At 36.3% G+C, this 14,688-nt stretch overlaps 1 protein-coding gene across 4 annotated transcripts in view; it reads left to right on the top strand.

Moving 5' to 3' along the window:
- MON2 (MON2 homolog, regulator of endosome-to-Golgi trafficking) overlaps positions 1-14,688 on the top strand; it is a 65,587-nt gene that overhangs the window by 15,910 nt on the left and 34,989 nt on the right. For all 4 annotated transcript variants that reach the window (XM_041411203.1, XM_041411202.1, XM_041411205.1 and 1 more), the window contains exons 3-12: positions 1,348-1,475; positions 2,264-2,395; positions 3,820-3,949; positions 4,502-4,599; positions 5,766-5,891; positions 6,680-6,874; positions 7,594-7,718; positions 8,091-8,230; positions 10,863-11,016; positions 13,533-13,762. In XM_041411203.1, coding sequence (XP_041267137.1) covers positions 1,348-1,475; positions 2,264-2,395; positions 3,820-3,949; positions 4,502-4,599; positions 5,766-5,891; positions 6,680-6,874; positions 7,594-7,718; positions 8,091-8,230; positions 10,863-11,016; positions 13,533-13,762 — 1,458 coding nt within the window. The remainder of the gene's footprint in view (positions 1-1,347; positions 1,476-2,263; positions 2,396-3,819; positions 3,950-4,501; positions 4,600-5,765; positions 5,892-6,679; positions 6,875-7,593; positions 7,719-8,090; positions 8,231-10,862; positions 11,017-13,532; positions 13,763-14,688) is intronic.

The following is a 14,688-nucleotide window of genomic DNA, read 5'->3' as shown; positions in this document are numbered from 1 at the left end:
AGAAATGTCAACTGGACATAGAGCCTGCACTGGCTCTGAAGAGCCTGACAAAACTGGACTGTGTGTTGATATCACCCTGTCAGAAGCATTATATTACAGAAAGTTGGCATCCATAATTTAGAATAGTCTATCCTTTTAATAGAAACTTCTGAGTCAGTTAGTATTTCAGTTGGAAAATTTCACTAAAGTATTTTTTTGTAATTTTAACTTAATTTTTTTTCCAAATTAGTTGTCATGATGCTTAGTAGTATATATCATGTTTGCATTTTTATGTGAGAATGTATTTTTTGTTTGTGGTAACTGCTGTTCTCTGAAAAGTGTGTGAAGCTTTTCATGAATACATTTCTTCTACTACACATAGGCTAAAACAGACATTGGACTTTCAAATGTGAGGAAATTTTTAGTATCTGAAATGGTGATGAGCGGCTAAAATCTTAGAAATTTGCATGAATCAGCAAACATCCCTGCAAATGGAAAACCACTCATCAATCAGAGCTATGCTTTCCTTTTGTATTTTTTGTATTTTCATATTTTTAAATTTTATTATATCAGATTTATTGAATTACTTTTGTGGGGAAAAAACCCCTAGTTTATATGCCAGTGTAGAATATTGTATTCATTATTAAGCTTTTTCTCCTTAACAAAAAAAAAACAAAAAACCAAACAAAACCAAAAAAAACCAAAACCAAACTAACAAAAAAAAAAAAATCCCAAAAAAACCAAACCCCAAAACCAATAAAAAAAAACAGAGAGAGAAAAGTTTATGGAAACTGGTTTTCTCCTGGCAAAAGTCCATTTTAAGAAGCTACTCTTTATCACCAAAACAGCATTTGAAAAATTCACAGCCAGGTGAATGTACCCAGGATACAAACAGCCTAATCTCTCTTCCTGTTTTGTCAGTGCCAGTTTGCTCTTCCCCTTCCTGTCCTGTGCTTTGGGATGTCGCTCTGTGCCAGACTGGGTTGTTCCTGCATTAGGTGCTGAGGTGAACAGTGCTACCAGTCTGAGCCTGTTTCCTGTGGCAAGGCCAGGGGGAGCTCTGGGGTTCACAGAACCTTGCACCTTCTTGCTAACCACATGGACTCTGAAGTGGATGTTTTGGATTTGGAAAGGCCGTCGAGTGTATACGGGAGAAGGTGCTTGGAATTTGAGCCTTGGCCAGGGTAGTTGTGGAAGTGAGCTGTGTCAGCCTAGTGTCTGTCTTCAGTTGGCTTTTCCCTGTGGTCCACGTGTAAATCCCAAATTTCCAAGACTAGAGATTGCTTTTGTTAATAGGTGTGATTAACAATTTTTACACTGTATTTTTCAGTATTAAACATTGACTGCTTCCATATTTCTCTTTGAAAGCGTTGAAAGAGAACAGTTCAGAGGTGGTTCAGCCTTTTCTGATGGGCTGTGGAACAAAAGAACCAAAGATCACTCAGCTGTGTCTAGCAGCCATACAGAGGCTCATGTCTCATGAAGTTGTTTCAGAGGTAAGATCGATCTTTATACAAAACCAGAAATATTTCAGACTGAAAAATACAGACCTCAAATGGAAGGTGAATGAGTTGTTTTAGGAGGTTCTTTATATTATAATGAACATAGTCCACAAAATATTTTACTTATATCTATTTTTCAGTAATTTAAAAGAAAACCTTTTACACTACTAAAAAAAAGGTGATGCAATATCAGTAACCTCTAGAAGGAAATTTATGAAAATTGAAACCAGCTCATTTAGTTCGTATTCTTGCACTGCAGTACTGAACACGTAATGAACCTTGTGCATCCACAAAGTATACTCTGTGCAATAACATTATTGTACTTTTGTAACATTTTATTTTTAAGAATAAGGTAAAATGGATGCACATCTTCTGCAGCAGTAAATGTTATGATAGTGTGTTAGGAAGCTGATGAAAATGATGCTGTTAAAATACACCTTCAGTTATGCTTACATAATGTAAAATTACACTGTTTTCTCTCTGAGTGAATTCTGAGGATAAAATATATTTTTACCGTGTCTTCCATATTTCCAAGTAAAAAATTAAGTACGAATTTTAATTTGTACTGCATGTTAAGACATTTCTGTTGTGAATTCTTCAAAAATATTTTGGGAAGCTTATGACAATGAAATGGGCTTTATATTCTCAATTTAGTCCTATGGGATAGACAAACAGGCAGATTCAGTTGTGATATGCCTTTATGACAGTGATTTTCTTACATATGTACACGATATACCAGTACATAACTATTGTAATAGGTGACAAAAAATATTTCTTTGTAGGCTGCAGCCGGAAACATTATCAATATGCTTTGGCAATTGATGGAGAACAGTCTTGAAGAACTTAAATTGCTCCAGACAGTTCTTGTACTTTTAACAACCAATACAGTTGTGCATGATGAAGCACTGTCCAAGGTAAGAATTTGTTGGTGTCAGCTATTGAATTTGAAATATCCAAGAGGAAAGATGAGGAAATTTCACGTATGAAGCACATGAAAACAGTGAACGAGGGAACTTCCTTGATTCTGTTGTGTCCCTGTTGTCTTTATGGCTAGACTCTGAAAACAGGATTTCATTTAGCTTCCTTTTCCATGAGTTTTGTAATTCCTCCACAATAATGAATTTCGGACTTAATAGGAACTTGAAATAAAAACACTGAACTAAGGCCTGTCCTTCTCATCTGTTAAATTTGTTGTGTTTTTGAATTGGAATCAGAGCACATAGCACAGTGTACACTCTCACTAACAGAGAAAATGTTAAAAGAAGCTGCCTTCCACCCTGCCTTAAGTCTCTTTTGAAAACAGTCCAGTTATTGCTCTTTTGGTAATAGCTTTGGGTCGTAGTTTTAAACATGAAACATTTTGGATATCATGTTTCAACTAAAACAAAAAAAAAAGGCCCCAGTCCCTTTTAATTTAAATTGTAAGATACTTCTCTTTGAGGAAGCAACATTGTTTACCATCTGTGAATTGTGAAACTCTGCTTTGTAAGTGTCTCTTCTAGATTACATTGTAGAAAATTTGTTTCAGCCAGACATTTATTGCATGTTCATGTTTCAGTCAAGCAGTTGTAAGATTTTAAACTAATGTGGCCATACCATCAGAATAGAGTCCACAAATCATAGACATGAAAAAGAAGCTAACGAAAATTCTGAATCTTGTATGGCTCGCAGCATGTAGTACTATGGCAGGGTGTGGTTGAGGTTCTTGAAAGTGCCAGAACACAGTATGTGGACAGAAGAACAAGAAACACAGGTTTTGCTACATATAAATTTATTAATTTTCAAAATTCATTATAAAACAGGTAAGTATTAAACTGTGAGTTAGAGGTAATAAGAAAATCCAGTGGGAAAAAGTATTCAGGTCATTGCCAGCACAATGACACTTTGAAATGCATGTCTTAGGAATAATAGCAGTCAAGGCAACATGATTGTGAAAGTATTGTGATTCAGTGTAGGAGGGGAATGACATTTTACTTTGGAGTTGACTGACCTTTCTGTGGTTAATCTTACAATCCTAATGTTCTTTTGACATAATATTCATACAAGTTGTTCTGTGTGATGATTGCCATGTATATGATGACTGCACTTTCATTAGCACATTGTAATGTATTCAGTTAATACCACCTTTTGATTGCCTTTGGGGAGGATTACTAAAGAGTTTTTCGGCTAGGGTAATCCATAAAATGTATTTTGGTTCTTCAAATTATTTTTTTTTTTTGACAACCTTTTGACAAACTAGCAGAAAGCGTTCCTCAGTCCATCAACCTTCTTGACTCTTAGCTAAAAGATGAAATGTATTGTTGTAACGTGATTTTTTTTCTTTTTTTTTTCCTTTCAGGCTATTGTACTTTGCTTTCGATTGCACTTCACAAAAGATAATATCACAAATAACACTGCAGCAGCCACAGTGCGGCAGGTGGTAACTGTCGTGTTTGAGAGAGTGGTTGCTGAAGATGAACGATGCAAAGGTGGGCATGCTGCTTACTCAGCTTGCTTTTATTACCTGCTTTTTTGACACATATCACATGTTTATCTTTCAGATAACGAAGTAGTAAAATGTCTATAGATGCTATAAAAAAGTCACAGATATCTTAATTTTAACTGTCTTTTATACACTTGTTTGTATTTAAAGGAGATGAAATCCTTCACCGATTTGTCAGTCTAATTCAGTGAATCAATATATAAAACCTAGATTTTTTTTTTTTTCCAAGCTGTGAGAACTGGTCTTGAGGTTAGTACTGTAAAGGCATCTGAGGTGAGGGTGTCATTTATGGTGCAGGTACCATAGGTTACTGAGTGGGAAATATATGACAGTAGTAGTTTTGAAGAGGGCATTGGAAAGCAGTGCTTGGTATTGATGATCTTTGGTAGTCAATCTAATGTTTGTTTCTACAGACATGATAAGTTGGAGAAGAATTGCCTGGCCATTCTCATAGAATATTGCTGTAAGAACACTTAATGCATACTTGGTTTTTAACAGCTCCTTTGTTCACAAAACTTTGTTTTGTTTTTTTGCACAGATGTTGTTGACCAACCAGCTGCAGTTCAAGGGAATAGTAATAGAAGATCTGTCAGTACACTGAAGCCATGTGCTAAGGATGCATATATGCTTTTCCAGGTAGTTGGGAAGCATGTATTTGCAGTTAAGATTGGGTGCTTCTACATCTCTTTAAAAAATTTCAAGAATTTGCTGTTGGCATATTGACAATGTCCTTAACCAGAGCCTTGGGCTTTCTTATGGTATTTGTTCTAATTGGTGATGATACGCTCTGTCACAGGGGAATGATGGGAAAATGATTCCAAGTGGCCTTGGAAAATCTTAAATAATAGCTAAGCATGTCTGCATTAAATTCAAGATTCTTATTTCTCTGAGCCTGTGGTGGGTTTACCCTGGCTGAACTCTCAAGTGCCCACCAAGCTGCTCTACCACACTCTGTCCCAGGTAGATGGGCAGAGAAAATAGGATGGAAAACAATTCATAGGTTGAGATAAGGTAATTTACTAAAGCAAAAGTAAAAGTTTGCATGTGTATGAGCAAAGTGCATCAGCAAGCTCTTCCTGGGCAGCAGAGCTTCAGAATGCATGGCAGTTGCTCCCAAAGGCAAACATTGTAAATAATGAATGCCTCCCTTCCTCTCCTATTTCTTAGGTTCTATAACTGAGGTAGGAAATATCTCTTTGGTTAATTTAGGATGACTTTTTTTTGTGTCTCCTCCCAGGATCTTGCTCAGCCCCTTGGTGGCAGTGGGGGGAATTCTTGAGAGACAGCACTGAGGCTGTGTCATTGCTATTCAGATGTGGCCAAAACTGTGGTGTGTTATCAGCACCTTTCTGGCTACCAATGCAAAGCTCAGCACTGTAAGGCCTGCTGTGGGGAGAATTAACTCCCTCTCAACCAGACCCAATACAGAGCAAAATGCTGCAACTGTAGTTCAGTCCTGTTTCTTGTGGTTGGTATTGGACATTAAAGGCAAATTTGTAATGAAAAGGAGTAGTTGCATTCATCACAGCAATAAAAATCTTCTTGACTTAGCAAAGTCACTGCTCTTGGGATATTTTTGAGGGTAGGAATGAGCACACATGCTACAAGGATACCAGCAAAATTTGAAATGTCTTTTCTATACTTTATAATTTATGTTTAAAAAGTATTTAAAGAAAAATTGTGTTGAAATCAGAAAATTACCTGCAGAAGAGGAGAGTGTGTAGATTTCATTATGAACTCAGGAAAGTTCTTTGGTATGGGACTGTACAGAGAATGTCAATGTTACTGTGTTTCTTTCTAAGGATCTTTGTCAGTTAGTTAATGCTGATGCTCCCTACTGGCTCGTGGGTATGACAGAAATGACACGGACATTTGGCCTTGAACTTCTTGAGTCAGTCCTCAATGACTTTCCACAAGTGTTTTTACAAGTGAGTAGTTCTTGGACAGAAAACAGGAAGACTTACTCACATAGGTAGTAAAGTCTACACTTCATTAAATCCTCTTTAATTTAACAGGAATATTGTTCTCCTGAAGGACTTGTAGCTTTTACATATGGGGGCAGGGGGGTGGGGCGGGGTGGGGTTTAATGGAAAAACTCCCTGTGCTTTTTGAATGTTTTTCTATTCCCAAACACTTTATTTTATGTGTATGTTTTATTTACATTTATACATTTTGTAGAGCTGCCTTTTTTACTCTGTTTCACTTTTGGTTTTGCTGTTTATATCTCCTCCATAAATGCATTTTCTTATTTTGCCTGATTTATGACAGTTCTGTAACTAAATTTGTGGAATTATTATTTCTACAAAAACATTAACCTCACCCCACTTGTAAAGTAATAATCAAGACTGTGAATAGCATCTGTCTACTGCATAAAAATGCACCATGATCCTGCAGTAATTCGTTTTACTAGCTGACAATGGGTAAATTAAAGAAATTTATCTATTTGTAAGTGATATATTAGCAGCCTATTTCAGCCTCTAAAATACAAGAAGAGTGCATGGCATTGAACCTGACCATTGTAATTTCGTGGTTTTTGGTAGCTTTATGACGGTGTCTGCAGTTCTGCCTTTTCTTTTCCTGATTGTAATTTATACCAAGATTTGCATGATTTCAGACTGCTTGATCATAACTACAAATGTAAATAAGATGCATAATCAGAGCTACTGGTAGCAATTAAGGAATATCTGCATATAACTTTTTCTGTTTTCTTTTCCAGCATCAGGAATTCAGTTTTCTTCTTAAAGAAAGGGTATGCCCTCTTGTTATAAAGCTCTTCTCCCCAAATATCAAATTCAGGCAAGGTTCCACCACCTCATCTTCCCCAGCACCAGTGGAAAAACCATATTTTCCCATCTGTATGCGTTTGCTGCGAGTAGTTTCTGTTTTGATTAAACAGTTTTACAGCTTGCTGGTAAGAACATGCTCAAATTTTCTTAATGCAATTCTTTTCTTCTGTGTATATGCCAGTGCTGTGATCACTAGTAGTATTTATTAGTTCTTGGGAACTCTTGATGTCTACTGAGGGAAGAAGAGGCTAAATACTCTTTTCCTCTTATGTTTATTTATGTTTACAAGTATTCTAAATGTACAGTTTGTTAAACATGGACTCGTGTGAATTTCATAGTGGGTTGTTGTCTTTTCTCTGTTTAACTGCCTTTCAGACTCCGGGAACCTTTTGATCTTCCGTTGTTTGCCTCACTTTAGATAACGATGATTACTGTGCCTTGTTAATACTTTCTAAGAGGCTTTTGACTTGACTTGCTAAAGCTGTTGGCAGAATGTGGATAAAAACACATGTTCAGCTGTTCTTATGTCCCTAGTTTTGGATATTTTCTAAAAAAGATATTTTTCATTTGTCTACTGTAGCAAATGTATGACCTTTATTGCAATGTCTCTGAGGAATTTAACTCCTTCAATACAATTGCATATGTGATTTTGGCTTGTCAAAACTGTTAAGTTTTTGTATAATTATGAATAAATACTCATTCTAGGGATTGTACAAAACTTGCTGTGATAGGACTCCTGTACAAAACTTGCTGTGATAGGACTCTGAGATGGAAGTTTTTTTTGAGAAAATACTTTGTAGGAGGCTTTTTCTTTTTGTTAATTATTATAAACTATATATTTTAGGTAACAGAATGTGAAATCTTTCTGTCGTTGCTGGTTAAGTTTCTGGATGCAGACAAACCACAGTGGCTACGAGCTGTTGCAGTAGAATCTATTCACAGGCTTTGTGTGCAGCCTCAGCTATTAAGGTATTAAATATATTGGCTTTTGCTTTTACATAAACTTCAAGATATATTTTTATTATTTTTCTCTAATGGAAAATGCTTCCTAAAACATTGTGAATTTATAGAAACTCAAATGCAATAAGCTCTTAATGATTATTTTGTGTAATGCATGAGAGCAATGCTTATTATCCAGGAAGGACTGAATTATAGTTATTTGAGTATGTCTATGTCTTAGCAGTGTCAAAGGAGCATTTACCTAGAATTAAATATTATTGTTTACCTAAATATTGATTGCTAAAATGTGCTTTTAGTCTACGGTTTGGAGTGTGTGCTGTTAAAATATTCTTTTAGTCCCTGATTTGTCAAATACTTTCTGTTTTATAAAATACCTTCCAGGTCTTTTTGTCAGTCATATGATATGAAGCAACATTCCACTAAAGTTTTCCGTGATATTGTGAATGCACTGGGGTCCTTTATCCAGTCTCTATTTCTTGTACCAAGCATGGGGAACACATCAGCAACACCAAACCAAACTGGTAAATCTTTATTATAATTTTATTTTTCCATAATTTTCTTGTAACAATGAATTCTGTTTTCATTCAGCTCTGGTACAGCTCTGTACTTCTGTATTTATTTTGGTGAAAAGCTAGCTTGAGACAGGAACTAGTGTTCTCAGCTCTGGTACAACAGGAGATTTTATCTGCCTGTATTGTGGGGAAGGCATAGACCTCAGTCAGCAGAGCAGTGCTTCTGCCTTGATTCCTCTTTCTGCAGTGACCAAGCTCCTTGTTTCACAGCTTTTCAGACAGAGATTCTGAAGGAGTTTTTCCTAATTTCTGACTATTAAAAATGTGTCTGGTTTCTGTCTCCTTGTGTGGGGCTGTCATTTATTGCAGTGCACGATTTAAGTAGGAAGAAAGTGTGTGTTTGTGGGAGGCCATCACTAATACTTGTGGATGTACAAGGCCAAATCTGGAGTGAGGGACCCAAAAGGCATAATGAAAGATCTCTGTCTTTTTTGTAAGCTGTAATGATACACATGTTGAAAAGACTTGATTGTCTTTTCTTGCAGCCAAGGTTTTGGCATTTCACTAAGTGTATTCATTTTTAATAAGAAGAAATGATTGTCCTGTTAATGCCTTTTCAGGTGTTTATGTCCCAAATTACGGCTCTCTGCTTCTTCCTGTAGTTCTGGAAGCAGTCCTCACCAACAAACAACATAAAAAAATTTAATACGGGTGTCTTTTGATATGCCTTCTTAAAAGAGATAAAAGCCAGATAATAAGTGTAATTATTGTCTATCATATCTACTGTTCAATTAAGAAACATGGAAAAGTTTGGGTTTAGACTCACACCTTTCAGTGTTCAGTCATGAAATTGGAATCCCATGCTGGAGTTAGCAGTGATAGCATGAGAAAATTAGTGTCAGCGTCTATTGTTCAGTTCTAGCTGTCTATACAGCAACTGATAGAACATTTCTAGTAGTATTATTTCTAGCTTAATTATCTTAATTAAGATTAATTAGCTTAATTATCTTAAAGGATATCAGAAGAATGCTTTTCACCACGTAACATGCACATATGAGAAGCCATTCTGTAATACTCATTCTGAAAAACTAAATTTTGCGTCAAGTGAAACAGCACTGCAGTAGGGTCACGCCTCTAGTGCTGTTGCTATTTCTCTGGATAATCATTTCAGTTTGTTTTCTCTTTTCCTTTTCACTTCTTCTTTCTCTCTGGGTGCTTCTCATGTCACTTTCTCATTCATTTGATTTTCTACCTTTTTTCCTCCTGTGGCCATATTTGACATGCAAAGAGCAGATCAATGCAATGTAATTCTTGAACTGAGTCTTCTGATTATAACAGCAGTCCTCTCATAGTAGGCTGTGTTTTGGAATCATAGAATAGCTTGTGTTGGAAGAGACCTTCAAGGTGATCTAGTTTCAGCCCCCTGGCCATGGGCAGGGACCCCTTCCAACAGACTAGGTTGCTTGAAGCCTTTCCAACCTGGCTTTGGACGTTTACACTCCTTATACGCTTGATTTTTGCGCCTCAGTCTTGCAACGGGCTACCTGTTTCATAGAAGTTGGAAGTTGCATCTACTGAAGTTCTGTATCACTTTTATTGTACTGGGCAATGTTTACCACCCACTTTAATGAGTTAGATTAATACAAAAATAGTTGTATATGTCTGACTGCACAGTGGGATCATAGAAAATGATAGCAGTGTAACTGTGTTAGTGGCAGTGTTTGGTTAACCATGTGTTTAGTAGCATGATTTTTTGGCTTCAGTCTGTTAAGTGTTGCTGTGTCAAAGTGGGTACACATAAGCTTCTGTGTATTCATATTGCCTAAGTTAGGAGTTTATTTTCTAAATTAGTAGCTTACTCCACACATTAAAAGCAAGCACACCAAAATGGCAGTTACACTGTGAGTCGCCATCCTGGGGACTCTGCTCTCTCTCCTCATTGTCTCTTCAGAGAGAATCTGAACTTGTGGGACTTATTTTTATTAAGTCGAGATGTCCTTCTCTGTAAAGGAGGTGTATATATACAGAATTCCTTGTTCTTTTAGCTACTTTTTTTGGCTTCCTCAGTTGGAACCAAAATTTGTCCCTTCCTAGCTGTTGGTTGGCACATTGCCATCTCTTCCTCAATGGGGTTTGTTTTATTCTTCCTTAGCATGGATCAGATTCAAATGTTGCCATGCTCTTTGATTTTGTTCTTGTGGTTTTTGCGTTTCTGAAATCTTGAAAGTTTGTTACTGAAATACTTAAACTTTCTGGCTACTGAGTTCTTGATACAACTGTGTAAATAATCCTTAACTTTCAAGTATCTGTCTGACTCTTCACTAAAACATAGATTGTTTCGTCAAGACTGTGCAAGTTTGATTCATTCACAGAATGTTATCAATGTTGCTGTACCTTTCACAGAAACATGACATTCTAATTGGGCATTAGGCAGTTGGCATCAATGAACTGCACAAAAGATTACGTTTTAGACAGCAGAGGGAGCTCAGAAATAGTTTGCTATTGTTGATTTTTGTTATTGAACTGGGTGTATCCAGATTAATCCTGGTGTCTCAAAAATTAAATGTAGAAAAAGGAAAAGGATGTTTGTTGATCACAAATATGAGATGGGTTGATTTTATCACTTTGTTTTTGTGAACAGGAAGCAATGCGTCAGGGAATACTGGCTCAGCACAAACAAACCCAGGAGTGCTTGGAATGGGTGGAGGTGCGACTGTATTACCTGCCTTTGAGTACAGAGGCACTTGGATACCCATCCTGAATGTTACAGTACAAGGCAGTGCTAAAGCTACATAGTGAGTACCTCTAGCTTTTTGAAAATGTATGTAACAAGTATTTTTATTTTGAATTTGATGATGTAAGGATTTTTTTTCTACTAGTGAATATTGAGGTTGAAGTCTATTGGGAATTTTCTCTTTGTTGGTGCCATGAGGTGTTCTGGTCTTTTTGCTGGTTTTTTTTCTGCATGCCCTGGATTTTGATTGGACTGTCCCCTATGGTTTTAGCATCAATTGGATTTTGTTTTCCTACCATATTACCTGTATTAACTCTTCACTTTTAGGCCTCCCTGTAGTATAGAACAATTTTGGAAAACCTGTTGCTGCATTTTGTAATGGCAAACATGAAGGGCATTAAGCAAACAGGGCATCAGTGGGAATGAAAAACAGCTTTCTCACACCAGCTTTACTGTATTTACAGTTTTCATTGAGCAGGATATTGTGGTAGATACTGGTCTGGTTGTCATTTCAAGCAATACATTGACCTATATACCATGGCTAGATTCCAAATACTCCTTAGAATGGCAAATTATTTTGTTATGACTTTGTACAATGGAGATGGTGTTCTCAGTTTAAAGCTGCAAAGACTATGTTACTTTATAAATGGTGCAATTTTTTTCATGTCAGTCATGACTGCTGAGGGACAAGTGCTTCCAAACCGCAAGTTATTTTTAGCACCATAAAATTCTGGCATATTAAAGTTCAGTGAAATCTGCAAATAGCCTGGATCTCAATATTTTTAGGGTAGGAACTCCTTTATCTGCCTTTGAGATGCTGTAGAAAAAAAAATCATCTTCAGATTTCAGTAGTTAATGTGTATGTGTTGACTTTTTATTCCAGCAGTGGACATAAATGTTGTTTTAGTTTACCTGCCTGTTCTCAGAGAATACAAATTTTTAATTTGGTCAGCTACTACAGCTTCCAAACTTTTCTTTTTCATGCTATCTATTCTTAAGTGGATCAAGAACCTTGCAGCCGCCATCTTAGTCTCCTGTTTTGCTCTAAACTTGCTTGTGTTTTACCTGTGGATATCTCAAGTGACTCTATGATTTTCTCTGCATAATTTTTGCATTTTTTCTTTTGTATAAGATTACGGAGTTGTCACAAGCATTTCACAGCAGTTTTTTTCTCCTGTCTTTTACTTTTGTCTGTAGTCTCTGTATGTAAGGAGATGACTTACTGTAATGTGTCACATCCTAGCACCAAGTCTTTTCTGCTGCCATTAGATTTTCAAACAATGGCCACATCTCATACTTTTACACAAGTTTCTCCACAGACCACTATGCCTTGTCTTCCCCTTTACTTAAGGAACTTAAACTTTTTAAGAGGAATAGACAAAATATTCAAGACTTTTCATGACCATTGCTGTGTAATAATAGCTACTCATATAATTTATTCAGTAGTTAGCATTTTATGTCTTCAAAAGTAAAAGGATGTGGCCTCTACCACACAAATACATTGTAACTATAAAACCTACTAATAATTTTAATTAGACCTGTACATATTTTCACGCTTACTTGTATATAGAGAATGAAATGCTAACCATTTGATTTAGCTGTAGTTTCTGCTCCCCAGTTATCTGAGGCAGCTATCTTCAGGAAATTAGAGGTAATAACTGAAGTGTGGCATGTTTGGGAGAAGGAAAATTCTTTGTGCAGACAGGAGTGGTGACACTAGAGTATAAAAGTATCTTTGGTATATTTTAGCTGGAATATGTAGCTTTTTAAACAGTAGTTTGTAGAGTAAAAAATGATGAAATAATGATTGTTCAGGTAGCAGATAGTTTTTGTAACAGACTGTCTCTACTTTTATAGATGCTGCTGTGTAAGCTACAATTTCTGTTGGATTTGTAACTCAGCAGTTCTTTATGTGCTTTTAAAGAAAAAGATGGAAAAAACTGGCAATGAGACTGCTGTTCCAGCATAGATGTTTTAATTGCATGTTTTTCAGCAGTGAATCATGTAGACATATCCTCTTCATACAAATAACTTCTATTGTTTACCTATGCTTGTAGGTGATGAGTATTTGGCCATGTAATATCTAGCCATGGACAGGCTTTTCTAGTCACATGGACTCAAAGATAATGATAATAGAATGTCTGGCTTGTCTTCAGATTATTATAACTATTTTCACACTGTCATGATTTCCTGATGTATTTCCTCTATTGTTCCTAGATACTTGAATTCTTTTGAATAAGTTCTGTTGCACTGGCTTTAAGTAAAATAATAATACAAGTAGAATTATTCATGATGCTTGCTTATATGTGTTAGTGTTTAGTTAGTGTGTTAGTTTTTAGAAATATTTTTTGCAGATCTGTACTCAGGGTTTGTCCCCTCTTCGTTACTGGCTTATTTAGTCATTCATTTACTCTTTTACTTAATGACTTAAAGGTTTTTTCCTTGAGTTGCAACAAGTCTTGAAGTATTGTATTTGAGATCTGTTTGTAGTTAGCATTCATTTGGAATCTTGTTTTTTATTATTATTTTTAAAAATAGTGGTATTGCTATGCGCTTGTCATGTTTTCAATTTTTTAGTTTGGAGATGCTGGACAAAGTTGAGCCACCTACAATTCCTGAGGGCTATGCAATGTCAGTGGCATTTCACTGTTTGCTGGATCTTGTCCGTGGCATCACTACCATGATCGAAGGAGAGTTGGGAGAGGCAGAAACTGTCACTCAAACCACAACAGAGGCAACTTCGTTACCAGCACAGTCTTCAGAGCAAGATTTGCAGTCTGTTTCTGACCAATCAGAGAAAGAACTAGGTATTTGAAAATGCAGACACTATATGAAATACAACAGTTTTACAGAAAACAGATTTTAAAATGTCATGCTTCTTGCTTAAATTTATTGTTTCTTATTTATATATAAAAATTTTGAAGTGTGATTTTGGGCTTTTTTTTTTTTTAATGGAACAGCAATTCCATTTAAAAAAATACTTGACTTAGTGTTAAGCCAAAAGCAGAACACCGAGATCTAAGGTCACAAGAAACAACCTAACTGACAGAAATGGAGTTATGACCACGTTAAAAGAAAAATATATGTCTAGTAACAAGCTAAAAGGAATGTTTTAATTGAGAAATTTTTAGTAAGAATGAATTATATAGAGAAAGACCTCTTTAAAAGCAGAACTGCTGTGAAGTGAGGATTGTCTTTGTGGAACATACGATGAGTCTGTATAGGGGGGTCTGTATGTACAGAAAGACTTGTGTTTGAGCAGTGAGTTTGAAGAAGAAGCCAAGGCAGCACGGCTGAAGTTTGAGCCAAGGCACCGGGGGTGCCAAAAGGACCTGGGGGAAGCAGAGGGCTTCATCCCGGGAGCGGGGAGCTCTCCGTGGTGCTGCGGGGGAGAGAGGGAGGTGTGCAACTGCGCTGGGCAGCTACCGGATTGCTAGGCCAGTATTGTTTTCCCTATTAAATGAAAGAAACAGAAAAGTTATGGAGAATTATAGATACCATTGGAGAGTATTTTTACTTCACTGCAAAATTTCAGTGAGTTTCTTGTTCTGCATTTTTGCACTTCTGAATGTTGATTTTTATATACAATGATCGAAAGTGGTTATATATACCATGATAAGTTGGATTTTCTTGGGGTTTTTTTGATGCTATTTAGAAAAGCATTGCCTGGTGATTTTTTTTACCTTACAAATGTTACTTTAAATGCAAGCTGTTTAAATAATACTGGTGTAAG

This window comes from Onychostruthus taczanowskii, unplaced genomic scaffold, assembly GCF_017590055.1.
Source record: "Onychostruthus taczanowskii isolate IOZ18803 unplaced genomic scaffold, ASM1759005v1 scaffold35, whole genome shotgun sequence".
Taxonomy (NCBI): domain Eukaryota; kingdom Metazoa; phylum Chordata; class Aves; order Passeriformes; family Passeridae; genus Onychostruthus; species Onychostruthus taczanowskii.
The sequence above is the reverse complement of the archived record's forward strand: the minus strand, read 5'-3'. Positions and strand labels throughout refer to the sequence as shown.